The sequence below is a fragment of the Venustampulla echinocandica genome (assembly GCF_003357145.1).
Source record: "Venustampulla echinocandica strain BP 5553 chromosome Unknown scaffold_3, whole genome shotgun sequence".
NCBI classification, from domain to species: Eukaryota; Fungi; Ascomycota; class Leotiomycetes; order Helotiales; family Pleuroascaceae; genus Venustampulla; species Venustampulla echinocandica.
Genome location: NW_022474208.1, coordinates 406,301 through 430,907, shown reverse-complemented (window position 1 = coordinate 430,907; position 24,607 = coordinate 406,301). Strand labels below are relative to the sequence as shown.

The 24,607-nt window shown below is 48.1% G+C and overlaps 8 protein-coding genes across 8 annotated transcripts; 5 read left to right on the top strand and 3 right to left on the bottom strand.

The window, feature by feature from the left end:
* Window positions 1-496: 496 nt before the first annotated feature.
* Window positions 497-2,142, bottom strand: BP5553_05765 (WD40 repeat-like protein; the record flags this gene model as incomplete). Its single annotated transcript, XM_032014388.1, has 7 exons — window positions 497-671; window positions 720-1,205; window positions 1,260-1,727; window positions 1,781-1,834; window positions 1,885-1,936; window positions 1,998-2,051; window positions 2,106-2,142. The coding sequence occupies 7 exons, from the start codon at window positions 2,140-2,142 to the stop codon at window positions 497-499; spliced, it is 1,326 nt and encodes a 441-aa protein (XP_031869069.1).
* Window positions 2,143-2,751: 609 nt separating this feature from the next.
* BP5553_05764 (5'-3' exoribonuclease 1) lies at window positions 2,752-7,006 on the top strand (the record flags this gene model as incomplete). The annotated part of the gene is made up of 3 exons (XM_032014387.1): window positions 2,752-3,157; window positions 3,203-4,483; window positions 4,548-7,006. The coding sequence occupies 3 exons, from the start codon at window positions 2,752-2,754 to the stop codon at window positions 7,004-7,006; spliced, it is 4,146 nt and encodes a 1,381-aa protein (XP_031869068.1).
* An 858-nt stretch (window positions 7,007-7,864) lies between these two features.
* Window positions 7,865-8,293, top strand: BP5553_05763 (Uncharacterized protein; the record flags this gene model as incomplete). Its single annotated transcript, XM_032014386.1, has 3 exons — window positions 7,865-7,910; window positions 7,966-8,041; window positions 8,125-8,293. 3 exons carry the CDS (start codon window positions 7,865-7,867, stop codon window positions 8,291-8,293), a joined length of 291 nt encoding a protein of 96 aa, XP_031869067.1.
* A 760-nt stretch (window positions 8,294-9,053) lies between these two features.
* On the top strand, window positions 9,054-9,882 carry BP5553_05762 (Uncharacterized protein; the record flags this gene model as incomplete). Its single annotated transcript, XM_032014385.1, has 3 exons — window positions 9,054-9,196; window positions 9,277-9,564; window positions 9,639-9,882. The coding sequence occupies 3 exons, from the start codon at window positions 9,054-9,056 to the stop codon at window positions 9,880-9,882; spliced, it is 675 nt and encodes a 224-aa protein (XP_031869066.1).
* A 752-nt stretch (window positions 9,883-10,634) lies between these two features.
* BP5553_05761 (uncharacterized protein) lies at window positions 10,635-13,193 on the bottom strand (the record flags this gene model as incomplete). Its single annotated transcript, XM_032014384.1, has 8 exons — window positions 10,635-11,077; window positions 11,233-11,331; window positions 11,440-11,583; window positions 11,685-11,849; window positions 11,971-12,129; window positions 12,488-12,673; window positions 12,805-12,972; window positions 13,106-13,193. The coding sequence occupies 8 exons, from the start codon at window positions 13,191-13,193 to the stop codon at window positions 10,635-10,637; spliced, it is 1,452 nt and encodes a 483-aa protein (XP_031869065.1).
* A 1,482-nt stretch (window positions 13,194-14,675) lies between these two features.
* Window positions 14,676-15,617, bottom strand: BP5553_05760 (Uncharacterized protein; the record flags this gene model as incomplete). The annotated part of the gene is made up of 3 exons (XM_032014383.1): window positions 14,676-15,120; window positions 15,175-15,393; window positions 15,454-15,617. The coding sequence occupies 3 exons, from the start codon at window positions 15,615-15,617 to the stop codon at window positions 14,676-14,678; spliced, it is 828 nt and encodes a 275-aa protein (XP_031869064.1).
* Window positions 15,618-16,116: 499 nt separating this feature from the next.
* On the top strand, window positions 16,117-20,308 carry BP5553_05759 (Phosphoribosylformylglycinamidin; the record flags this gene model as incomplete). Its single annotated transcript, XM_032014382.1, has 3 exons — window positions 16,117-16,278; window positions 16,339-17,926; window positions 17,976-20,308. The coding sequence occupies 3 exons, from the start codon at window positions 16,117-16,119 to the stop codon at window positions 20,306-20,308; spliced, it is 4,083 nt and encodes a 1,360-aa protein (XP_031869063.1).
* Window positions 20,309-21,723: 1,415 nt separating this feature from the next.
* BP5553_05758 (uncharacterized protein) lies at window positions 21,724-23,978 on the top strand (the record flags this gene model as incomplete). The annotated part of the gene is made up of 2 exons (XM_032014381.1): window positions 21,724-22,990; window positions 23,074-23,978. The coding sequence occupies 2 exons, from the start codon at window positions 21,724-21,726 to the stop codon at window positions 23,976-23,978; spliced, it is 2,172 nt and encodes a 723-aa protein (XP_031869062.1).
* Between the last annotated feature and the right edge of the window lie 629 nt (window positions 23,979-24,607).

The following is a 24,607-nucleotide window of genomic DNA, read 5'->3' as shown; positions in this document are numbered from 1 at the left end:
TTATCTTTGGCAATGTTGTTGTTCTGAGTTGGAAAGGTGATGGTGTGAGCTCGTCCCTTTGAATGTAAACATGACCGCCTCGCCATAAGGCTGGCAGAAACAAGAAGTCAATATTCGCGGGGTGATAAAAGGACTTGAACAGAATTTCCGACAAGGTTGGGATGTACTAGGGCTAAGTCTTGACATCCATGGATTTAACATATACTATAGATACCAAGCGACACTTGAATTGCTCTCATGATTTCCCCCGTAGTCGACGGATTAGCTCCTCGGAATGCTAGCGCAATTTGGTAATAAGGTTAAAGATAGAAGCTTCTCGTCCTAAGTGATATAATGATGGATTTGGGTTTTATACAATAACTAATTGCTTATTGAGAGTTACTACGTTACCAATGAACGCCAGCTTCCTAACACATGAAATTTAACTCCATTTACCATGGCATATCCGGGGCGTATAATTCCTGGGTATCTGCAAGCCTATGCAATACGAACATGCTCATCGTTCAAGCTCATCCATCGGAATGTCATCCAGGTCCTTGCCAACGATCGCCTCCGCCACCTTCCAGATCTGAATAAGGTTATCTTCTGCAGCACTGCAGACAACCCAAGGCTCATTCAGATTCCAGCTGAAGTCGGACATATGGTTCGTGTGGCCACCATGCATGAACAGTCTATTGATGTTAGAATTACCTTTCCAAGGGCTGGAGACAGAAACTCACAATTCAGGAGGCCCATCTTCCTGGTCATCTGGTAGCTGCTCCTCCCCGACTCTGCTGAGATCCCAGAAGATCACCCGGCGATCATAGCTTGCACTGCCCAGTATGGCTTCTTCAAATGGGTGCCAAGCGAGCGATGTGACAGAGTCATTGTGGCCTTCTAGTGAATGAAGCTTGTCCTTGAGATTTCTCAAATCCCAAAGACCAATAGTCTTGTCGCCGGATGCCGTGGCCAAAACGAATTCTGAAGCTGGATTAAATGCTAGTGCATTAATAACATCTGTGTGACCCCCTACACCTTGAGAGACCGATCGGTCAGTTTCGGCTTGCCGAACATCTAGAATCTGTAGAGTAAGATCATCCGATACCGTTCCGATCAGGGATTTGTGCAGAGGATGATGTTGAACATCGTTGACTATCGAACTATGATGTGTATACGTTCGTGTGGCTTTGATGTGGTTATTGCTAGATTGTATGGTTTTCAGATCCCTGAATGTGTCGTTAGCTCCGCCAACCAAGATCTGCGTTTGTATTCCTCCTTACCACAGGCGAACAGTAGTATCTTCACTGCCAGTCGCAAGTTTCCCAGCCTCATCAGTATGTGGATTCCAACTCAGCCCAAAGCCTTCTTTTTTATGTCCCAGTAGCTCCGCCTGAGGAGAGACGATTCCCTTTGGAATGCTGCTATGCTTGGTGCGATCAAACACAAGGACCCGACCATCGACACACATCGTCGCGATGATGTTGGGGTTTTGTGGCTGATACCTAGCTTTGTTAACCTCGCCCGGGTGGTCTATCTTCTGCTCTATATTCATCTTAATTGCTGCTTGTTCTCCGGTCGAAGAGTTTCCATAGCCACCAATTTCCCCCCGCTCCTCATCGTAGTCGTGAGGATTGGGCGTAATGTTCGTTGGCAATTCAACGTTGGCGATCTGGAGGTAGTTTTGTGCGCCATTGGAGGTGTGGGTGCCAATGAGGAGACGATGAGTAGTATGGTTCTTTCCGGCAGGCCTGCGAGACAGTTCAGTGTTGCTGCTACGACATGGAATACTGGTTGAACTTACGCTTTCACGTCGGGGAACCATTGGGTGGTCAACGTAGGCCATTCCAGCGCGGTGCTTTACATGGTCAGTAATTTTAATACATCTCGTGCAAATGCCATGCGAACCTTAGAATCATATCATAGAGGAAAGGGCTGTTCTTTTTCCATGTCTTGTACTCTATAATCCAAATCTATCAGCGCGAGGGACAAGCCAATTGGGCGATTTGTAGCTATAGTACCCTCGTTAACGATCTTTTCTTCGGCATCGGCATCGTCAAGATCCGGGCGATCGACTAGAGAGCGTCAGTTCCTAGGTATCGCAACCGGCGCACGAATGCAGAGCCTACCATCATCCATTGCCTGGTCCGTAGCTTCGGGCGCCATCTCGGACGAAATGTAGATTGAGATTATGTCTAGCTCAAAAACTGGCGTAGTTTAGGTGGAGAGAGGGACGGTTGTGAGGAGGAAACGAGGTTCAAGCTTAAGCCTGCGCTTCAGAAACAGCGTGCTGAAGTTGAAGCTGAAGCTGGAGCTGGAGTCGGAGGGACGCGCTCAAATCGCGTTAAGTTTAAGTGGTGGATCGTGCAAAATCGCTTGCGTGCCTGCTTACGTCAGCCGCCGCCTTCTCATGCCCCGCTAGCAGGGGTCGTTTCGCCTCCAGATGCTTTCTGTGTCAACGATCGAAGAAGGCTGAGATACAAACATTTGTGAGCCTGTCAACAGTTACAGATACACAAAGGAGCATACGCTCAGAGAGAGAGAGGATCGGAGAGCTGCAGTACCACGCTATTCACGACGCGGTTTAACAGCATTCACGCAATTTCTTATTCACGTTCACATCCACATCCACACCCACATCCACCCCAACAGCCTTTGCGGTAATAGCAAGCCTTGGGTCTCCGAGACTACAATCCCACCAAGACTCGAACTCGAGCTTAACAAACACACCACAACACATAGACATTCTCCGCGCCCACTGCCCCATATTTCACCATGGGTGTTCCCAAATTCTTCAGGTGGATGAGCGAGAGATATCCGGCCATCTCACAACTCATCGCAGAGAACCGGATACCAGAGTTTGACTGCCTGTACCTAGATATGAATGGCATCATCCACAACTGTACGCACAAGGACTCGGACGATGCGACGTTCCGAATGTCGGAGGAGCAAATGTTCATCGCCATATTCAACTATATCGAGCACTTGTTCGGGAAGATCAAGCCGAAGCAGCTTTTCTTCATGGCCATCGACGGAGTGGCGCCGAGAGCAAAGATGAATCAACAGCGAGCTCGGAGATTCCGGACTGCGCTAGATGTTGAGGTCGCTAGGGAAAAGGCGATTAAGGAGGGGAAGGAAATGCCAAAGGAGGAAGCATTCGATAGCAATGCCATTACGCCAGGTTAGCTGACAATCCAAATCGGGCGGGCGAAGCTAATCATTATAGGCACCGAATTCATGCATAAATTGACCCAGCAATTGAAATATTTCGTCAACAAGAAGATATCAGAAGATGTCGAATGGCAAGGTGTCGAAATTGTCTTGTCTGGCCATGAAGTCCCAGGAGAGGGAGAGCATAAGATCATGGAATACATTCGTTTAGCGAAGGCGCAACCGGATTACGACCCGAACGTTCGACATTGTCTTTACGGTCTTGACGCCGATCTGATCATGTTGGGGCTTTTGAGCCACGACCCACATTTCTGTCTGCTAAGAGAAGAGGTTACTTTCGGCAGGCAAAGCAAGACAAAATCGAAGGAGTTGGAGCATCAAAATTTCTATCTTATGCAGCTATGCATTGTACGAGAATATCTAGCGTTGGAGTTCCAGGAGCTCCGGGAGGACGGCGTACTTGGATTTCCATTCGATCTCGAACGAGTTATCGACGACTTTATACTCATGGCGTTTTTTGTTGGGAATGATTTCTTACCACATCTTCCCAATTTGCACATCAACGAAGGCGCATTGGCTCTGATGTTCAAGATTTACAAATCGGTGCTTCCGAGATGCACAGGGTACATTAATGAGGGCGGTGTTATCAATATGGAGCGGCTGGCCGTCTTACTAGAAGAGCTTTCCCACGTGGAATATCGTTTCTTCGAGACAGAAATGTCGGATCAGAAGTGGTTTAAATCGAAGCAGATGGCGAAGGAAGATGTCATGGTAAGGGGGAAGTCAAAGGGCATGCTGACCATGACTACACCCCAACGAGAAGTTTGGAAAGAGGTGAAGAAGTACGTCACCAGTCGTCCAGCTGAACCTTTGGATCTCCCCTCCACATTGCCCGCTGCAGAGCGGAAGTTTGCCCAAGAACTCGCGGAAAGCCTCCATTTGGAATGGAAGACGGTGGAGGACGACCAAGGGGATCGACACATGCAGTTATCCTTTCCTCCGAAGTTAGACGCGGACGAGGAAGAAGAGGAAGAAGACGAGGAGTCGCAACTCGCGATCCTTCGCGTTGTCAAGCAATATGATAAGGCCAAGACGATCGATATTTCAATGGCAGAGGCACAGGCTGAAATGGACCGGGAATACGAGGAGAAATTCCAAGAGTGGAAGGACAAATACTATGAGGGGAAATTTGACTGGGACCGTAAGAACGAAACTGAATTGACGAAATTGTGTGAGAACTACGTCCAAGGCCTGCAGTGGGTACTCTACTACTACTACCAAGGAGTAGCATCATGGCCATGGTTTTACCAGTACCACTATTCTCCTATGATTTCAGGTATGTGTACTCTGCGCTAGTATCCCTTCTAGCCCACTTTGCTAAAAAGAATGGGATCTTCTAGATGTCATCAAGGGACTGAAAGCAGATGTCAACTTCAAGCTTGGCCAGCCATTCCACCCTTATGAACAGCTCATGGGTGTGCTGCCTGACCGAAGCAAGAAGATTGTTCCAACTGTCTATCATGATCTCATGACTAATCCTGCATCTCCAATTATTGATTTCTATCCGAGAGATTTCGAGCTTGATATGAATGGCAAGAAGATGGAATGGGAAGCTGTGGTCAAGATTCCGTTCATTGACGAAAAAAGATTGCTGGCCGCAATGGCCCCGAAAAACAAGCTCTTGAGTGAGGCCGAGAAGTTCAGGAACGAGTTTGGAGTCACCTTGAAGTTCTCTTATGACCCGGATATCGACTTCACTTATCCGTCATCGCTCGTCGGCATTTTCCCGGATATTCCCCATTGTCATTGCGTCGAAAACATATTTGATTTGCCTATCATCGAAGGGCTGGAGTACCACATTGGCCTTATGGAAGGAGTTAAGCTTGGGAGTGCTGCGCTGGCTGGCTTCCCTAGCTTGGATACCCTGCCATATAATGCGGCTCTAGGATTTCACGGCGTCAACGTGTTTCAGCAGGACAGCCGAAACGAAAGCATGGTTGTCACTCTCGAGAAGACGGAGGAGCGGACAAATGTCAAAAGTGCCACGGCAAGGTTGGGCCATCGGGCCTTTGTGGGGTATCCATTTTTGCAGGAAGGGAAAGTGGTTAGGGTCTCGGACGAATTGTTCGACTACCTTCCCCCCTCTGATGGATCACCTCATCCTATCCAAACCCCTCATGGCCCCCGAGAAATCGATGAGTTCAGGAAAAAGGCTGAGCGGATCGAAAATAATTATAGCAAGCGCCTAGGTATTATTATCGGTCCTGTAGAGTCCATCACACATGTCGAGATGTTGAAGGGCCTGAAGAAGACTGACGAAGGTGCCACCGTCAAAGAGTATGGCGTGATTCCAGGCGCAGAGACTGATTACGCGTCTCAGGTCGTCGTGGACGAAGTTGTGAGTGAAGACCAGCGCTTTTTGGAAAAGGAAGCTGTCCCAATCGAGGAAGAGTTTCCGCCAGGATCACGAGCATTCTTCCTAGGAGAGTTCAATTATGGTAGACCTTTAGAAGTGGTGGGTCACAAGGATAACCGGGCAGAGATTTGGCTATCAACAGTCAAAGGAAAGGAGGTCGAATTTGGAAGGGACATTGTTAAAGGGAAGGGCTTCCAGACTCAGTACACCCCCTCGTATGCAGTGGCCAAAATGCTTGGTCTTCACCCTCTTGTTTTGAGCAAGATCACGTCGTCATTCTCGATCTCAGCACTTGGCCTACCCCGCCTTAATCTCGGCCTCAATCTGAAATTCGAGGCCAAGAAACTCAAAGTCCTTGGCTATTCGCGCCGCAGTGCAAATGGCTGGGAGTTCAGTAACAAAGCTATTGAGTTATTGAGCACATACATGACGAAATTCCCAGAGTTTATCGCCGGCATACAGCGAAAACCTCAGGGCAACGAATATGATGCGACGGACTTTTACCCTGCCGAGACCGCCAATGTCAAAATCAAAGAAATCGCCGCATGGTTAAAAACCATCGAATCAAAGAATTTTGAGAAGGTCCCGTTGGATGCAGAACAACTGGATTCCGATGCGGTCATGGCAATCGAAACCGCTGCTGATGCAGCTTTGGCAAACGGATCTGGGGTCGAGTTCAAGAAGCTTAAGGGAGTTCCTCGGAACGCCCTCATGAAGCCTTCAGATGCCGAGCACCATCTTGGAAACCAGGTATTCGCACTTGGCGACCGAGTTGTCTATGCACAAGATTCTGGTCGCGTTCCTATCGCAACTCGCGGTACGGTTGTTGGAATATCCCGTACATCCCGCACCACCCTCTTGGATGTCGTCTTTGACGTTACGTTCATGAGTGGTACGACTTTAGGAGATCGCTGTACCCCGTTCCGTGGCTCTACGGTGCCGGCTGCTTCAGTGCTAAATTTGACCAACAAACAGGTTATTGCGGGCTCAAAAGCTGCCGCTGCTAAGCGGCCTGCACCCACGAGCACGCCGTTGACGACACGAGGTGGTTATGGCGCCCCCGCGGGACCTGGCGGACGAGGACAATTTCGGGAAGCTGGTGCTCCTCCTCCCCTAAGAGGTTCATTCCGCGGTGCGATCGCTGGGCAGAACGGCTCTAGGGGCAATGGCCAATTCCGAGGCCGGGGAAGGGGAGGCATGGTAATTGACAACGCAGCTCCAGGTGTGCATAGCAGCGTAGCTATTCGCGGTGGCTCGCGAGGAGGTAGAGGTGACGGGCCTAATGGGTATGCAGGAGGCAGAGGTGGTGGGAATACCAGCTTCAATGCTGTTCCACCCCCTGCCAGTCTAGATGCCCGAGGCGGCCGCGGTAGAGGTCGCGGTGGCAGAGGACGGGGCCTGCAAAGAGGCCGAGGAGGACAGGTACAAGTTCAGCAGACCTGAGCCTGCCAGGTTCTGGGACTCTGGACGTTGCTGTATGACTAGACAGACCTAGAGGTGGCTGGATCACGCTGTCATGACTATACATATATGGTTGACAGGCTTGTTTCTCACCTATGAGCAAGTCTCATGTCGCTGGGAATGTAGTAGTTAGCATTAACGCCTCTGAGCTAGAGCTAGGTTTGTCAGCGATCTGGAAATAAAATATTATTACTTATGAGCGGTGAGGTTGCCCTAGTAAAAGTGAATAATAGCATCTAGTTTGATTCTACAAGTAGGGGTACTATAAATATAGATAATCGCTACTGCTACTGCGTACCGATGTAGCTGGCTAGGTACCTAACTAACGATTTAGAACCTACTATTGTAATGTAGGGTTGGAACTTAATTATTACTTTATACTACTTAATTTTATATCTTCTGGATTTGAAGCTTACATGTAATGTAAGAATTCATTAGCTTTTAAAACACCCTTTAGTGTATATTATCTAGGGATCAGATAATTCGGGATCATCGGCCGTCAATAGATTGTTTTAAGCCTCGGGGTTCAACTATTATTGGTAGCGCGTTGTTTATGTTCCACGTTAATGACGGCGAGAGCGCCTCCATCTGGCGTTGTTGACGTCAGACGTAAACGCATGCCCAACCAAGCCTTGGTAGGTATCATTTTACCAGGTATGCTATAACAAGTTGGTTGGCAGCTTTAACTTCTCTTTCTCATTCTCCCAACTTTCCAATCTCCATTCTCGTTATCAGACAAAGCTACCTATCTACCTCCATAGATTTCTACAACATAAATCAATCCCAACACCTCACCTCAGCGAAATCCACTCTAACTGCAATACATTCCACCAAGTCAAAATGGGCGTCATTTCCGCGATCTTCTTGATCTTCGTCACTCTTTTCTGTGAGCGACCTTATTCCCCATCTTAAATCGCATGGCAAATACTGATAATCAGAAGTCCCGCCTATCGGCGTCTTCTGCGTCGCTGGATGCGGTCCCGATCTCCTAATCAACATCCTCCTGACACTTCTCGGGTATGATACGACCTCCTCTCTTCCAAATAGCCTGCGATGACTTTATCCACGGTAACTAATCCCACTAATTTTCGGCGGAGCAGATATTTCCCAGGCCATATCCACGCCTTCTACGTCGAATACATCTACTACGAGCGTCGCGAACAGGCGCGCACAGGCTGCTTTACGGCATCACGAGCACCCGGCGTTTATAGCGAGCGCGTACAGAGCGGTGGGCAGAATTATGGCACGATTGTCCAGCCTGTTACTTAGACTAGCGACTGGGTGATCTTTTGCGTTGTGGTAGCGATAAACGGATGGTGACGATGAACAAGTGGGTGACGCTACCGGGATACGACGTTGATGATTGATGATACTCGAGTATGGGCGTAATACAATGGGAATGATCTTATACAAGAGGGTACGCAGAAACAGAAGATATATGCCAGGTTGTAATACATATTAGAATGAGTTGCGAAAGTAAATCCTCTCGATACAAGCCAATTGCCTACCTACTTTACGGAGCGTTTATATCGATTTGAGCTGGGGAGAGAAGTGGTACTCTTAATAGTAAATCAGACCATATCATTACTCCCTTTCGCTATGAAACGCAATAATAGCCGTTCTGAGTACCCAAGTAGTTCTGATATAATATTATAAGACTTAGAGCTAAAGGTCTACTTGTACTTGTAGAGTCTAGACTAACGGATCTCCCGGCTAGAAGTGCTTTTATGTCCCTCAGCCACAGTTTACCCCACGGTCACGTACTCGTATTTACTTCGCGCAAGTATAAGCTTCTGGCTGTGGCTGATTGATTCCCGAGGCGAGACGTGTTAAACTTACAACTTCAACACCGCGACACAGAGACAACAACCAACAACCAACAACCAACAACCTCCTCACATCCCAATTCTTCCGCTCGTCCGAAACTCTAGGCCCCCCCCCCCCCGTCTGAGCCTATGTCATAGCAGCAAAGTCTTCGCATACCAAAGAGCTCCCGCTCCCGCTCACGTACTAGCTGAGCAATACAATCATGCACTCAACTATAGTCCGCGCGCAGAATGTCTTTGGTTTCTTCACAACAGTCGCATTTATAATAGCCGCTTTAATCGCAGGTTCTGACCTCATTGCGCCCCGGACGCCTAGCGCGAGTGTATTGGTTAAGGATGTGCAAGTGTAAGCTTTCCCATCGTCGTTCTGCACTAGCCTACGCTTGTGAAAGATAAAGTAAACGCTCATCTAACCTTTGGACCCAGAGTCCGAGGCCGTCCCCATTACTACTCCTCCAAAAAAGAAGAATACGCTCACATCCGCTTCTCCCTCTCGGCGGACTTTTCGTCCCTCTTCACATGGAACACGAAGCAGATCTTTGTCTACGTGTCTGCGGCATGGCCTAATAGCACGTCGTCCGAATTGGTCAATGAGGCGGTGATTTGGGATACGATTATTACGAGCCCGAGCGCCGATCACTTACTAACTCTTGGGCCGGCGGCTATGAAGAAGTTGCTCAAGAGTAGCCAGGGAAAGTCAATTGATCCTTCTAGGTATACCAGCCTCCATATTGAAAAATACATTATTTGAGAAAGGGGAACCTGAGCTAATGATTGGGTATACGCAGAGGTAAAATCGAACTCAAAAACCAGAAACCGAAATACCAAATCACTTCCCCGACAGGCAAACTGGCAGAGACGGATGGTGTCGTGCTGAAGGTACATTATAATGTTCAGCCGTGGGTAGGTGTTTTGACCTGGACACCACAAATGGAGTTTGGAAAGTGGGAGAAGCTGAAGGGAGGCGAGAGTAAAGCTTTCCAGTTACCAGCTTTGAAGCCGAAGAAATCGAATAGTGCAAACAAGTCATAGGGATTGTAGGGTTAGGATGAGCAATTAAATATATAAATTGTGGATAATACTTAGCATTTGGTTATAGCGAGGAAATAGTAAGTTTTGAGTAAGTGAATAGGATTAATAAACTAGTAAGTGTACCTTTTTTATCAAATACTTTGTCACTGCTATGCAGAGGAGGGACTTTGCATAATATAAGGTGGCTACACCTTTTAAACTTCAAGTCACGGATACATCATAAGATCACTAGAGTGCAAGTCAGCTGCTGGCATGAAATGCGATTCCATTTAAATTTCAGAAGTTGGCAAAGTTCCATGGCATCTGTCTTTGCACAGCCTATTTCCGCCTGACTATGACCATGACTGAATTTCTCGTTGATGAATAATCCCATTCCTATTCGCAGAAGAAAAAGAACCCTTAATTATTCCTCCAGCATCCCCCACCCCATCCATCTCAAGGTCAGAAGCATAATGAGAAAAGCAAGCATATGTATTGTGCAAGAGGCCGCAATTTTTGTGACATCTCCGGAAACGCCTATCGCCGTGCTGAGTCGGTGACTTTTGTATGACGAGCTCTATGACGCCGGAAAAGCAAAAGGAAAACAGAAAGCGAAGTGTAAGTGCAAGTGACGAGGGTTGAATTCGGTGCAAAACACAAGAAGCCGAGTGGAATAGCCGTGGTCGAAAGGGGGCGTAGTAAATACCCACGCCTACGTATCATAACACCAGTGATATCGCCCCTATTCAATGTTCCAGGTCGTCAGACACATGCTAACCCTCATAGTGACCATCATCGAAGTCCTCTCCCGCGGGGTAAAAGTGCTCGTTGGCGTTCAATTCAGCGTCATACGTATTGGTGTCGACGGAAGCAGTCTCGGGCTTGATCATGTTATCGTCATCATCCTCTTCATCGACGTACGGGGCCGGAACACGAGCACGACCATTCTGTTTAGCGACCCGACCATTCTTGACTTTGTGTAATGGGGCCTTCGGCTTCTTCGATGGGGTTGCCTCCTCCTCCTCATCGTCATCGTCATCTTCATTCTTCACGACTCGCTTCTTGGCAGGGCCCCGAGGTGTGCGACTCTTAGCGGGGGTGCCACCGTTCTCTGTTACAGTGTTAGAAAGGTTCCAATGCGGGTCTTTGCGCGCGCGCTCAAAGTATGTCGACACAGCCTTACCACTAACGCCCTCGCCATACTGGTTGGCAATAGCTATGAAGAAGTTAGCATATAGTTCTAGAAGGTTGCGGATAATGCGGATAAATTGATAGGGTGAACTAAATCAGATTTGACGAAAGGAAAATATCCCAAGAGATCTGAATTTAGCAGAAAAACAAAAGGGATGGAAAGTCAAGGATAGATAGTACCGGCACCAGCCCGCATTGCTATAGCATCCTTCTTAATTGGGCGAAAACGATGATCTAGCGCAGAGGTAGTGGTTCCATCGTTCAGGTAACGGGAGATCTCTGTAAAATAGAACAGTCTGTCAATATATACTTCCCCGAATTCCTGTGCCAATGCTGTAATAATAGAAAACGTGTCAAAAGAAGAATGCGATCAAAAAAAGTATTCACCCTTGCCGCTTCCAATATTCAGAGTCTTAGGATCACCACCGGCATCATAGCATTCGCGCTGGCGCTTAGCATCAGCCTTAATAGTACGGAACTGGAACTCGATCCCTCCTTTTGTACTATCGCTCCCGAAGTATTTGCTCATAGCTAGTAGGATATTAATATCATCTTGAAGTGTAGTAAGTGGAGATAAGTAGGAAATTTGTGCAGTGAAGAAATCTGATGAAACTTCGAAAAGAGCATCTAACCCTTTCTACTTTCGGGTTTGTCGCTTTCGCCAATACCAAGGGTTTTACAGTCCTGTCCTGCCGCCCGAGCATCCTTGATAAGCTTGACGTTTGGCTTGAGACTGGTTTGCAATTGGAACCTGATGCCACCTGGAGTAGCATCTGAGCCGAAACAGGCCGCGATCTCTAAGAAATCAATCAATATTTAAATCGAGTCATAGTATCTCAACTGAGATAGACTTGGGCAATTGAGAATTTCAAAGTGTTAGGGGAAGTGCAGATGATCAAACTGCTTGGCAATTTGCACCTTTCTTGACTGTGGATTCTCCACCGATGTTCATATCTTTTGCATCACCGCCAGCTTTGACGTAGTCCCGTAGAAGTTTGATATTAGGATTGACGTGGCGACTCATGTGCTTGCTGAGACCACCAGCAGTTGTGTCGCTGCCAAAGTGCTTAGCGATATCTGTACTCGTACAGGTTATTAACAAAACCTTAGGTGTGCAGTAAAGCTCGAGTCTCAACGAAAAAAGCAAATGCAAAGAGTAGGGAATATTTCAAATCTCCTAACCATTGCCATTTTTGCTGAGGCCCCGAAGTAAAACGTCTTTTGGATCTCCACTAGCGTCTAGCCTGTCTTAGATATAGCAGTTAAACGCATACATAACGGCAATCTTTGTTACTTCAGATCCATAGCATCTCGCAATGTCTGTGGTTGATATCAATAAGAGACATCTAGCAGATAAAGGGCAGGGAAGGCGAGCCTGGAAACAGAAGGAAAATATGTTGGGTGATATGAAGAGAGTAAATGAAAAATGTCTAACCACGACGAGCCCCGCCGGTATTACTGCCGATAGCGACTTCGCCACTTGCATCGCCGATGTTCAAAGTAATCGGGTCAATGCCTTTAGCAACTGCATTGTTGATAAGCTTCGCATCTGACTTGATCCGGCGAAACCTATTTTCGATGGCTGATTTTGTGCAGTCACCCCCAAATCTAGTAGAGATGTCTATACTAACATCAACAACGGAATCAAATATACGTAAAACGATAGTATAAACGACTTGGTAAGAGATTCGTGAAATATTCTGGGGGTTTAGGGTAAAATATGATTGTATAGTAGGAATTGGCCGAGGCTACCTTGAGCTTTGGGTTTGCCGTTTTGAGCTTTATCATTAAGCTCGATCTCGATCGGATCTTGGCCATTCTCGACCGCAGTAGCAAGAAGTTTGGCATGCTTGTTGATCTGAGTCATCCGGCCCCAGACAGCTTTGTAGGTTGTGCCGCCGCCGTAGTATTTGCCAACTTCTGTTTCGGGGCAATCATCAGGACATACACCAAAATGTCAAGCTGAAGGAATAAAAAGGAGCAGAGGTAGCAATAGCAGCGTTTGGGGACGAAGGACGGCAGGTGAGAAGATGGAAAACTTGTTTCAACTTACCGTCGTAGTTAAGCTTAAGATTAGGATTGGCAGCGATGATGGCTGACAGGAGTCGGACCGATGATTCGTAAGACTTCCAGTTTGGCATATTGAGTGATGTCAAGAGGAAGTAGGTCTATAAGCAAACGATATTAGTAAGGTCACATGATGAAATAAATTGTCGAAAAGTGATTGGCATGTATAGATAGAGGGATATGAAGTGGAATATGAAGGCGAGGCGTGGGAGTCTGGACGAGGACTTGGAAAGTGAATGGTAGAACAGAGGATAACCTTGAGATCGGAAAATGACAAGAGAAAGCCGCGGTCGGACACAGTACTTATGTTGCTGCGTTGATAGATGGAGGGAGGGATGGACACAGATCGGTACCGAAGAATGTATTTGGGAGTGAGGTGTTGAGGTTTGGGGATATGTTGGATGTGGACTTATGAATAAAGTGAGGAGGGGTTTGGTCAAGATAATTGAGGAAGTGGATCTCAGCTAGAGACAAGCAGGATAAAGAGTAGAGGAACAAAGTTGCGATGGCAAGGATTATAGCCAGCAGATATTATTAAGAGGGTGGAAGGCGTACCTTGAATTTGTTGTTGTGTTGAGGTGAGTCTGAGGTCGAGAAGCTGGCAACAAGATCAGCAAGAGATCGAGAAGGATAAGTTTAGACAAGATAACTAGTAAGACGATAGTATGCTTACCTTGATATGCTTGTAGTTGGTAGAGTCGAGGTACACTGCGAGAGAAGTTGTGTTGTGGTAGAGGTCCAGGATGAGGTTGTTGTTGTTTGGGAAAGGAAGAGGAACTGGAGAGCGAAGTGGCGGCGGCCTTAAATAATTTTGCTAGGAGCGCGAAAGGAGGACACGCGGGCCACGCGAGGTAGCCTTGCGAGGGGACTTGGGAACAAAGCAGTGAATAGAGCAGTTGATATCGGGCGACTGTTATGCGGGATGAGTCGTGGTGAGCAACCAGATGCCTTCAAAGGTTAGCTATAGCGGTAGAATCCACACCAAATCATCAGTTTACACCCAAAAGAAGCCAGGCTAATTTTATACTCAAACTCCATATTGTGTGCTTATCTTTGGCCCTATTTAGGCTTGATTTCATGGCATTGGGGGTGATCTGTTGGTATAGACTACAGAGAAGTCTCATCTTGAAGTTCACGCGATATCACGAAACATCACCACGATTAAGCGAGCTGCCTCAGCTGCAACATGCTCGAGGGCTCTCAGCCCGCGGAACTTCCCTCGCCCACTATCTCGAACCGAAGTATTTTCTCCTCGGCCGCGCGCAGCTCAAGTCCACTTTCCTTTTTTCTGGGGCGTCGCATACATAGTTAGCCTTGCGGGCGGTCGCAGGAAGCGCGGATGAGAACCGGTCCAGTCCAGAGAGCTAGGCGAATGAACATCGGCGTTTCCCCTGTATGTGGCATTTGAGCACATATGGACATGGGACGGTATTCTTCTTACTGTGGAGAATTCATTAAGCAAACGCCGAGCATTCGTGTTGCCTGGGGGGTATAATCCAGCAGCCATAGGTCGAGCCGAAGAAGCCACGCGCTTTATACATGTCTATCCTATTCCCCTAATCGTACAGTACATCCTTCTCCTTCATCGGGGACCTCGAGCCGGCCGCAAATCCATTCATATTCATCCCATGATCCTTGACCGCCATTAGAGCTTGCCCGTCCCCATATATCCAGTATTGCAACCCCAGGAACAGATCACAGCACATCTGGAACATGCCACATAGTTTGAAACCCCAGGGTATCTCAGTCGTCGCCGTGAAGAACCAGAGCATCTTCATCATATCGCCTCCAATCCAGCTGGCAATCACCGAAAGACGGAAACCCTTGCATGATCTGGTTCGATGATTGGTAATAATTTGAGGGATGGGAAGAATCGCTTCGATAGAAAGCCCTACGTAGCCAATTGTCGACGAGTATATAGAATACATTGTAGTCATCGGTGTGAGGATAAGCTCAAGCACAGTGAGGGTTATGAAAAGGTAAAGGACGAATTGCCAATATCTGCAAATTTATCAGCCGCGGGGTTCCGGAAGCATCAGGAGGCAAAAGACATACGGCTTGGGCGATCTCCACTGCCAGAAATTATACGGTCTCGATATACCGAGTTCACCTTCTTTGCCGCCTGTAAAGGGGATGGCAGCTTCTCCCCCTTTAGAAGACGGCCCTGGTCGGTGTTCGAGGGCAACTTTGAGCAACACCGTCTGGATTCCAATCATGATAAAGGACTGCATAAGGAGGGATGTGTCGAACTTCGCACCCGGGTAGTAAAACACTCTGTCTCTGTCAGCACAATTCAATGTATAGGGCTTGCGCTTGCTGCGGTCCAGAAGATACCTTAGAAGAGAAGAAACCAGCATAATCAAAGGAATATCCAGCGAAAACCCCGCGCTCGACTTGGTCCGGTGGATGGAGTATATCTGATCAGCATAGGAGAGTATAGGCGATATGACGATGAACATTGGAGCGACAACGCTCGATATGAAGGATGTGATACCCATGGTGAAGGGAGCTCGAGTGTGTCAATCTGAGGATAGCGACGCTTCAGCAGGCGGAGGTGGATGCGTACACAGAACGCTGTTTATTGGACATCCATTTGCACAGAATAGTATATTTACAGAAGGGGGGGTTTTGTTGGTGATGCAGTGGTTGTTCCCAAGTACTGGAGGACAACGCGAAGGCAGACTCCTGTGAGTCTCCTGAAATAAAAACAGAAATACAACTTTTACTTCTCACGTTGGGCTTCCGCGACCAGTCAAACACCGGGAGACGCGGCTGTTGGAATGTGAGAATTAATGCGTCTCAGAATAGATTAGCGGGATTTCCCCACCAGCCACAGCACTTGCACCGCCACAGTCCGGATCCCGCGCAAACGTTGATCCGGCCCCTCCTAAAATTCTGTTCCATGTTCCTTCAACCCCACCAAGAAACGACTCATTGCTTTGTGTTGCTTCGAGCATGGCTAGAGCAGACACAGATATATAGGTACACATCTACAACATGGAGCACATTACACTACCAGGCGAGGCGTGCTTCACGCTCTCAGAGGCAAAGAAACTTGCCGAAAGAATCAACAAGCGGGGCGTGGGCAAGGTCAATGACATTCGCGGGGTATGGATGCATTACGTCCGTCTGAGACGCCCAGATCGCGACGCCGTGAAGGTGAGCAGCTAGACTTTTCGCAAATCTGCATAGTTCTACCAACGCTGATTTCTGGAAAAGAAAGCCGAATCACAGCTCCAGCAGCTTCTGCCGGGTGTTGTGAATTCGAATGCCGCGGACATCTTGGTGCCAAAGCCAGCAAGCTTTTCTCAACTCTACTACGTCACCCCACGAAATATATCCCCCTGGAGCTCCAAGGCCACTAGCATTGCAGAGGTGTGCGGTCTCAAAGATGTCCAACGCATCGAAAGGGGTCGTGCCATCGTGGTCAATTTTGCTGAGCCCACTGATGCCCAAAACATCTCTTTTAAGGATGTTTTATACGACCGAATGACCGAGAACATCAGCACCACTGAGCCCGACTTGGATCAGATGTTCGCAGAAGGCCAGCCATGCCCACTAGAAGTCATCGACTTGTGGGCTACAGGGTCGACCCCTATCGAGATTTTGAAAGTCTATAACAATGAACGTGGCCTTGCCCTGGATCAATTAGAAATGGAATATCTAGTCCAGGCCTATTCTCAACTAGGAAGACCGCCTTATGATATCGAGTTATTCATGTTTGCACAAGTAAACTCCGAGCACTGCCGACATAAGCAATTCAATGCCAATTGGACAATTGATGGCCTGAATATGGGAAAGAGTCTGTTTGAAATGATTCGAAACACCCACACTCAAAACCCACGATTTACTGTTTCCGCCTATAGCGACAATGCTGCGGTTTTGCAAGGAGAAATGGCAAGCTTTTGGGCTCCAGACTATTCCACTGGTAGTTGGAGACAGACGAAGGAGAGAGTGCATTTCCTCGCCAAGGTCGAAACACACAACCACCCGACAGCCATCTCTCCGTTCCCTGGAGCAGCGACTGGCTCGGGTGGTGAAATTCGAGATGAAGGTGCCGTGGGAAGAGGTTCAACTCCTAAGGCTGGGCTTTGCGGCTTCTGGGTTTCGGATCTCTTGATTCCTGATCACAACGCACCTTGGGAAATCGATATTGGCAAACCCGCGCATTACGCCAGCAGTTTAGATATCATGTTAGAAGCACCTATTGGCAGTGCAAGGTTTAACAACGAATTCGGCAGGCCGTGCTTGACCGGCTGCTTCCGCACTCTACTGGTCGAAACTGACGCTGGAAGTGATGGGAAGGAGGCACGTGGATATCACAAACCTATCATGATCGCTGGTGGTATTGGTACTGTCAGACCCCAGCATGCCCTCAAGAATGGTCGAGATGTAAAAGATGGAGCGCATGTCATTGTCCTCGGTGGGCCTGCCATGTTGATCGGACTTGGTGGCGGTGCAGCCTCCAGTAACGCTTCTGGAGAAGGTTCTGTCGAGCTGGACTTTGATAGCGTTCAACGAGGCAACCCAGAGATGGAACGTCGAGCCCAGATGGTCATCAATGCTTGTGTGGCTTTAGGCGACAACAGCCCAATCGCATTCATTCACGACGTTGGCGCTGGGGGGTTGTCAAACGCATTACCCGAGCTTGTAAACGACGCTGGGTACGGCGGACAATTCGAACTCAGACAAGTGGAGAGCGCCGATAGTAGCATGAGTCCTTTGCAAATCTGGTGCAACGAAGCACAAGAAAGATACGTATTGATTGTTAATAGCGAGGGCCTCAATCGATTCACTAGCATTGCAAGTAAGTTATTCGTACACTACTCTATGAACATCTCTAATCGTCCACCTAGATCGAGAACGGTGTGGGTTCTCGGACGTTGGAAAGGTATTGGCGAAGGATGAGGAGGGCGTGTCGAGACTTGTGGTCACTGATCGGGACTCCAAAGAATACCCACGACCCATCGATCTGCCCATGCCAACACTATTTCCGAAAGGGAGGAAGTTGGATCGGATCGTCCAGTCGAGGAAACCCGTTCTCAAGTCTTTTGATGCCGAGAAGTCCTTCGTGGATGCGTATCCTCAAATCCCAGAGCATGACCTTTTAAGAAAGGCCATTGAACGTGTTCTTACTGTTCCAGCTGTCGGCTCAAAGTCGTTTCTCATCACGATTGGCGATCGTACTGTCGGAGGAATGACTGTTCGAGATCAGATGGTTGGCCCGTGGCAGACACCAGTAGCAGACGTCGCTGTGACTGCGACATCACTGAACATAGGTGACCAAATTAAGACTGGTGAGGCTTTTAGTATGGGAGAAAAACCTACTCTGGCTCTTATCTCACCGGCAGCTTCGGCAAGGATGGCAGTTGCAGAAAGCTTAATGAATTTGGCTGCTGCTCACATCCTTGGCGATTTGCCACGAGTTCGACTTTCAGCAAACTGGATGGCAGCTGTTAACCATCCTGGCGAAGGTGCTGCACTCTATGAAGCGGTACATGCTATTGGGATGGAGTTGTGCCCCAAACTTGGAATTAGCATCCCTGTTGGCAAAGACTCGACATCTATGAAGGCTTCCTGGAAAGACCAAAAGACTGGGGAGGCAAAAGCCGTCACCGCACCTACAACGGTGGTGATTTCTGCTTTTGCTCCGGTCGCGAACGTTAGAAATACGTGGACCCCTACTCTCCGAAGACTAGAGGATGTTGGAGAAACTATTTTGATGTACGTTGATCTTGCAGGAGGTCATAAGGCCTTGGGAGGTTCTGCACTGGCACAAGCATTTGGTCAACTAGGAGATGAGGCACCTGATGTCAGAGATCCAGATCTCATAATCGACTACTTTGACGCAGTTACCCAATTACACGAATCTGGGATTGTTCTGGCGTATCATGATATCTCAGACGGTGGCCTCCTCACTACAATCGCTGAGATGATGTTCGCCGGTCGATGTGGCGCCGAACTTATGATTGATGGATTTACCAAAAGTGATTCAGTATCTGATGTAGTGGCATCCCTCTTCAATGAGGAGCTTGGCGCAGTCTTCCAAGTCCGCAAATCTGATGAGATCAATTTCATCAGATGTTTCGCTACCTGTGGCCCTCCTCCGAGGTTGATTAGAAAGATCGGCCGTGTACCCGAGGCTTCGAAACAGAAGCTCTCTATCCGGTATGGCCAAAAGTCTCTTCTCCGCATGGATCGCACCGAGCTCCAGCAATGCTGGGCCAGCACATCCTACCAAATGCAGCGTATTCGAGATAACATCGAGTCCGCTGATGCCGAGTTTGACAATATCAAGGATGATCAGGACCCGGGACTCTATTACAAGCTCACATTCGATCCGAAAGAAAATATCCTTCCTCTTACGGCAACTATTACCGCCGCATTTGCCAAACCTCCGCGCGTTGCCATCCTTCGTGAGCAAGGCGTTAATGGTCACGCTGAGATGGCATTCGCTTTCAAGGCCGCGGGATTCGACCCCATCGATGTGCACATGACTGATATAATAGGTGGCCGAAGCCTTTCCGATTTTGTTGGCATAGCAGCCTGTGGTGGCTTTTCTTACGGGGATGTTCTAGATGCAGGTCAAGGCTGGGCAAAGTCAATCCTTATGCATGAAGAGAATGCTCGTCCCGAATTCCAGAAATTCTTCGCCCGTCCTGACACTTTTGCTCTCGGCGTCTGCAATGGCTGCCAAATGCTAACTCGAATTGCGGAACTCATTCCTGGGACCTCCCACTGGCCTCTATTCATTGAAAACCAAAGCGAACAATTCGAAGCGAGAGTCAGCATGGTCAAGATCGAGGATAATAGTAAGAACCCGTCAGTCTTCCTACATGGAATGCATGGCTCCTCTCTTCCAATCGCTGTCTCTCACGGCGAGGGAAGAGCCAGTTTCAAGCATTCGTCTGATCTTGAGGCTATGAATGCCGACGGCTTGATTCCAATTAGATATACGGATAATAGAGGCCGAGCCACAAACAGATATCCATTCAACCCCAATGGGAGCCCGGAGGGCATCGCGGGGGTTAGGAATTTGGATGGAAGAGTTATGGCGCTAATGCCACATCCGGAACGCACGATCATGGCTGATGTCGGTAGCTATGTGCCTAAGGAAAGAGTAGAGGAGTGGGGTGAATTTGGCCCTTGGGTGAGAATGTTTAGAAGTGCAAGACGATGGGTTGGTTGATTTGGGATTTCTCGGCGTCGTTCACTCGGTAGGATAAGACATTTGAAAATAAGGTGTTCAGGGCGTCGGTGGTAGAATGATTAGCACACAAATAGCATGTTCATCCCCTTCCCAGCCCTCTTTCTGAAGTAGTCGCACCCGAGAGTGATATCTCAAACCTTTTATCTGTCGAGATAAAATTTAGAGGCAACATTATAGAGATGGTTTCTAGTTAGGCTTGTATTTCTATACATAGGTACGCATTTGCTTTTTTTGGCCGATACCAAGACATTTCGATATCGCCAATTTAGTGCCCCACGTCTGCCTCATAAAAGTATTGCCAGTACCAACATCTGGAACCAGCCTCCACCGCCATTCGTTCACGGCGTGCTCCGACATCTAAGCTCAGCATGTGGCTTCTTAACTTATTGCGCGTATAATGGCCAGCTTCGCAATGATTAGGGGCTGCTGCCATCAAGCTGCGAAGGACGGCTAGAAATACATTTGGGTCGATGCCTACTGCATCCATAAAGCAAGCAGTGCTAAGCTTACGCTGGCTATCAGTTCGATGTTTTGATAGTACCGTAATGCTGAGGTGTGCTATGCCTACCTATATACCACTGACGTTCACGATGCCCCCTAAACCCCACCTTCGGACACCCCGAGAGTATTATGAGGCTATTCGCCGGGGTTCGTTTGTCTAATTCCAGTAACCCCACTGACCAAGCGACTGGAACTTTCGGGGAAATTCCGGGTCTGGCTGTCAATAACTGATGGTTTAAGAGAGGTTGGACTCTTCAGGATCTGCTTGAGCCTTCAAAGGTGGTATTCTTCAGTTGGAACTGGGTCCAGCTAGGCACGAAAGCAGGCCTTGGAACAATCACTGGAGTGCGGCTAAAGTTGGAATAAACTACAGTTTCTTCACAAATAGGTCGGTTTGGGTAGGTGACTGGTAGCTTTTTGTGAACTGCTAGGGGCAGGATAAAGGGCGATGTGATTAGGATTAGAGGAAACCTTAATGACAATAGTCTCAATGGCATAATAACCTGGACTAACTTAAGGTAGTTCGCATAGAATCATACCCGCTGACGCGAAAGCAGGATCACGGAGCTTTAATGAATGACTTCCAGTCACACTTCCAAACCTGGCGAACTCCGTCTCAAAGCCAGATGCGACAGATCATCAAGACTACCCAATTCACTGTTTTGTGATCTGGCCCGAGTGACTACCTCATACAAATTGATAGGTAGTGTGTCGACTCAGCGACAGATTTTCCACAACCAGATGGACAGTAGCACTGGAGGACAAGTAAGATGTCGTCGTTATCCTAATAGGCCCAACTCTTCCTCGACCTTCAATGAACAGCAACGTTCTGTATCCGTTTTGCGCCCTTACCGTGCAGTGCTGGCAATTTGGCAGCCACCTCACCAATGACAATGAGCTCTGCTAACGAAGGGGTGCCTGTCCATCGCGCAGAACTGCTGCCGAAATCTGGAGGCCAAATATGTTCCGTTGACAGCATACAGCATGGAGATAGCATTCAATATGGCCATGGTAGTAGAGAGAGGGGCCTTCGAGACCAGCATAGCCTTGGAGGTGAAGATAATCCTGGAAATACAACTCTATCGCCTTCTGCCACGCATCTTGAGAGCCTCCAGGGTCGTGCAAGAACCGAAATGGAAAAAGACCCGACCAATGATGTGGGGCTAGCAGAAACATCATCGACAATACAGATAATCAAGAAAAAGCGACCCAAGGATCGCAAGAGGATCGCCATCGAGGCAGATTCCAGCGACCTCACAGATGCCTCAACAGCACGTGAAGACACGGCAAGAAAGGAAGTTATCGCGTACGAGAGTCCCCAAAGATTTGACCATGCTAGCATCAAGACAGATATGGCCAATAGCATCAAGCCTCAAGAACCAGCACTAGCTAAGGAAACAGTGTCGAACGGAAACCGCCCCAGCCTCGACAGTATAAGCATCGAGACAGACATGACGTATACGAGAGTTCGGGAATCGAAAATTGTCAAGAAAGCGGAGCTGAGCGAACATTCCACGCATAAAAAGCATGGGACTTATGGCGAAGTCAGTCAAGCTCAACTGACGCCACCCAATATCGATAACGGGAATCCCATAGACAGTGGCCCTGGGAGTCTTGTAGAGGTAGAACATCGAACATCTGAAGCTAGGGCAGCTCAACAGGTGTCAAACAACATGGATAGTATAAAACGTGTCCAAAACAGCCCACGAGCCCTCACACAAGAGCACGAGGCTTCCCTGAATCCCAGGGAGGTTCAGTTACCGCAAGGTGCTGTCGGCAGTATGAGAGCCTTCGGAAATTCTCCACGTTTTGGACAGCTTAGATTCTCCTATGACCACACGCTTCTATCTAACCCTTCTCACCTTCCAAGTATTAGAGACGATGAGCGTTCCTTCCCCGAAGGTGGTCTTCGCGCTTGGCTTGTGGTCTTTGGCAGTTGGTGTGGGATGTTTGCCTCTCTCGGAGTTCTCAGCTCTCTGGCAACCTTACAAGCATACTTGTCTGAACATCAATTAGCCTCGCACACTCCTGGAAAGATCGGGTGGATATTCTCTCTCTACACATTTCTGACATTTGCTTGCGGTATCTACATTGGCCCCCTCTTCGACGCTTATGGACCAAGGTGGCTCGTATTTCCTGGTAGCATATGCATGGTCGTTAGTATGTTACTCATAACTGAATGCACAGGTATAAAACACCTCAACCCTCAAAAGCATACCTGTGATTGTAGCTGATTATTACAGAATACTGGCATTTCCTCCTTAACTTTGGCGTCCTCGGGGGCATAGGCACATCGTTGCTTTTCACACCTTCTATCGCCGCCGTGGGTCACTTCTTCAATCGTCGACGCGGCTACGCCACAGGAATAGTCACAACCGGAGGGGCTTGCGGGGGAATAGTATTCTCCATGATTCTCCAGTCACTTGTTCCCAGAATTGGATTCGTCTGGGCAACACGCACCATAGAGGTGCTAATTCTTGTCCCCTGCATTTCTGCGAACATCTTCATCAAGTCGCGCCTTCCACCTAGTCGCCGTTCACCCCACCCAGATTTGCGCATATTGTCTCAACCTGCCTTTGCTATGACTGTGCTCGGGGTGTTTCTAATCGAATGGGCGCTCTTCATCCCGCTAACATATATAACGTCCTACGCTCTTAAAGAAGGCTATGCTCCCAACCTCGCGTACTCCATGCTCGCAATCCTCAACGCAGGCTCCCTGTTCGGGCGATGGATCCCAGGCCTTCTCTCAGATGTACTGGGGCGGTTCAATACCTCAATTCTCTTTGTAGTTGTTACGATTGCAGCCATCTTTGGCATCTGGCTGCCCTTCGGATCCAATACGGCCGGCTTGGTGATGTTCACCGTGATTTTTGGCTTCGCATCAGGCAGCAATATCAGCTTAACACCGGTGTGTATTGGGCAACTGTGCGATACAAAAGATTATGGCCGCTATCATGCCACTTGTTATACCATTGTGAGTATTGGGGCATTAACTGGGATTCCGGCTGCCGGCGAAATCTTGCAGAACTGTGACGGTGACTATTCGTGGTTGATCAAGTTTACGGGGATGTGTTATGTTGGGGCTTTGGCAGCGCTTGTGGCTGCGAGAGGTTTAGCTGGGGGATGGGGGTTTTTCGATAAGTATTAGGAGAGGATGCCGGATTCGAGGCGGAGACGGAAAATAGTGATAGATCTGACTTTCTGGGGGATGCAGAATTATTATGCTATCTGGAAAGGCGCATTGATTGATAGATATCAATAATTAGACGAGAGTGGAATATGTTAAATTCCGTTAGTTGGTCGTAGAAAAGGGATGATCGAGCTAGCTTAATATCCCCGTAGGCTGTTTGCTACCCCTGATTGATGTCATGTAGCAGCGCGCCATTAAGCTGGAAACCGAAAAGTAAAAATAAAACCTTTGTACCTATGATAAAAAGGGGGTTTTGATAGGTTCTGTGGTCCAATGACGATTGCCTTAGGGGACATTTAGGGTTGGCGTGCCAGGCGTCTAAATGTTAGCTGCAAGATAAAGGGGGAGGGAAGCGAGAAGATAGGGGGCGCCAAGTACCCAAGTACTGGCACGTGCCCTGGAATCGTTCGTGCCATGAACGCTACAGCCACACTTGAACTTCGCCACATCGACTTCTTTGTTAATTATAAAAGCTAATAAATCTTCTTTATTTTAATTAAACTTATAATATCTTACCAAGGCCAGTATCTATGATATTAAGTAAAAGTTCATCAGGTATAAATCTTATCAGGAGCCGAGCGACTTAA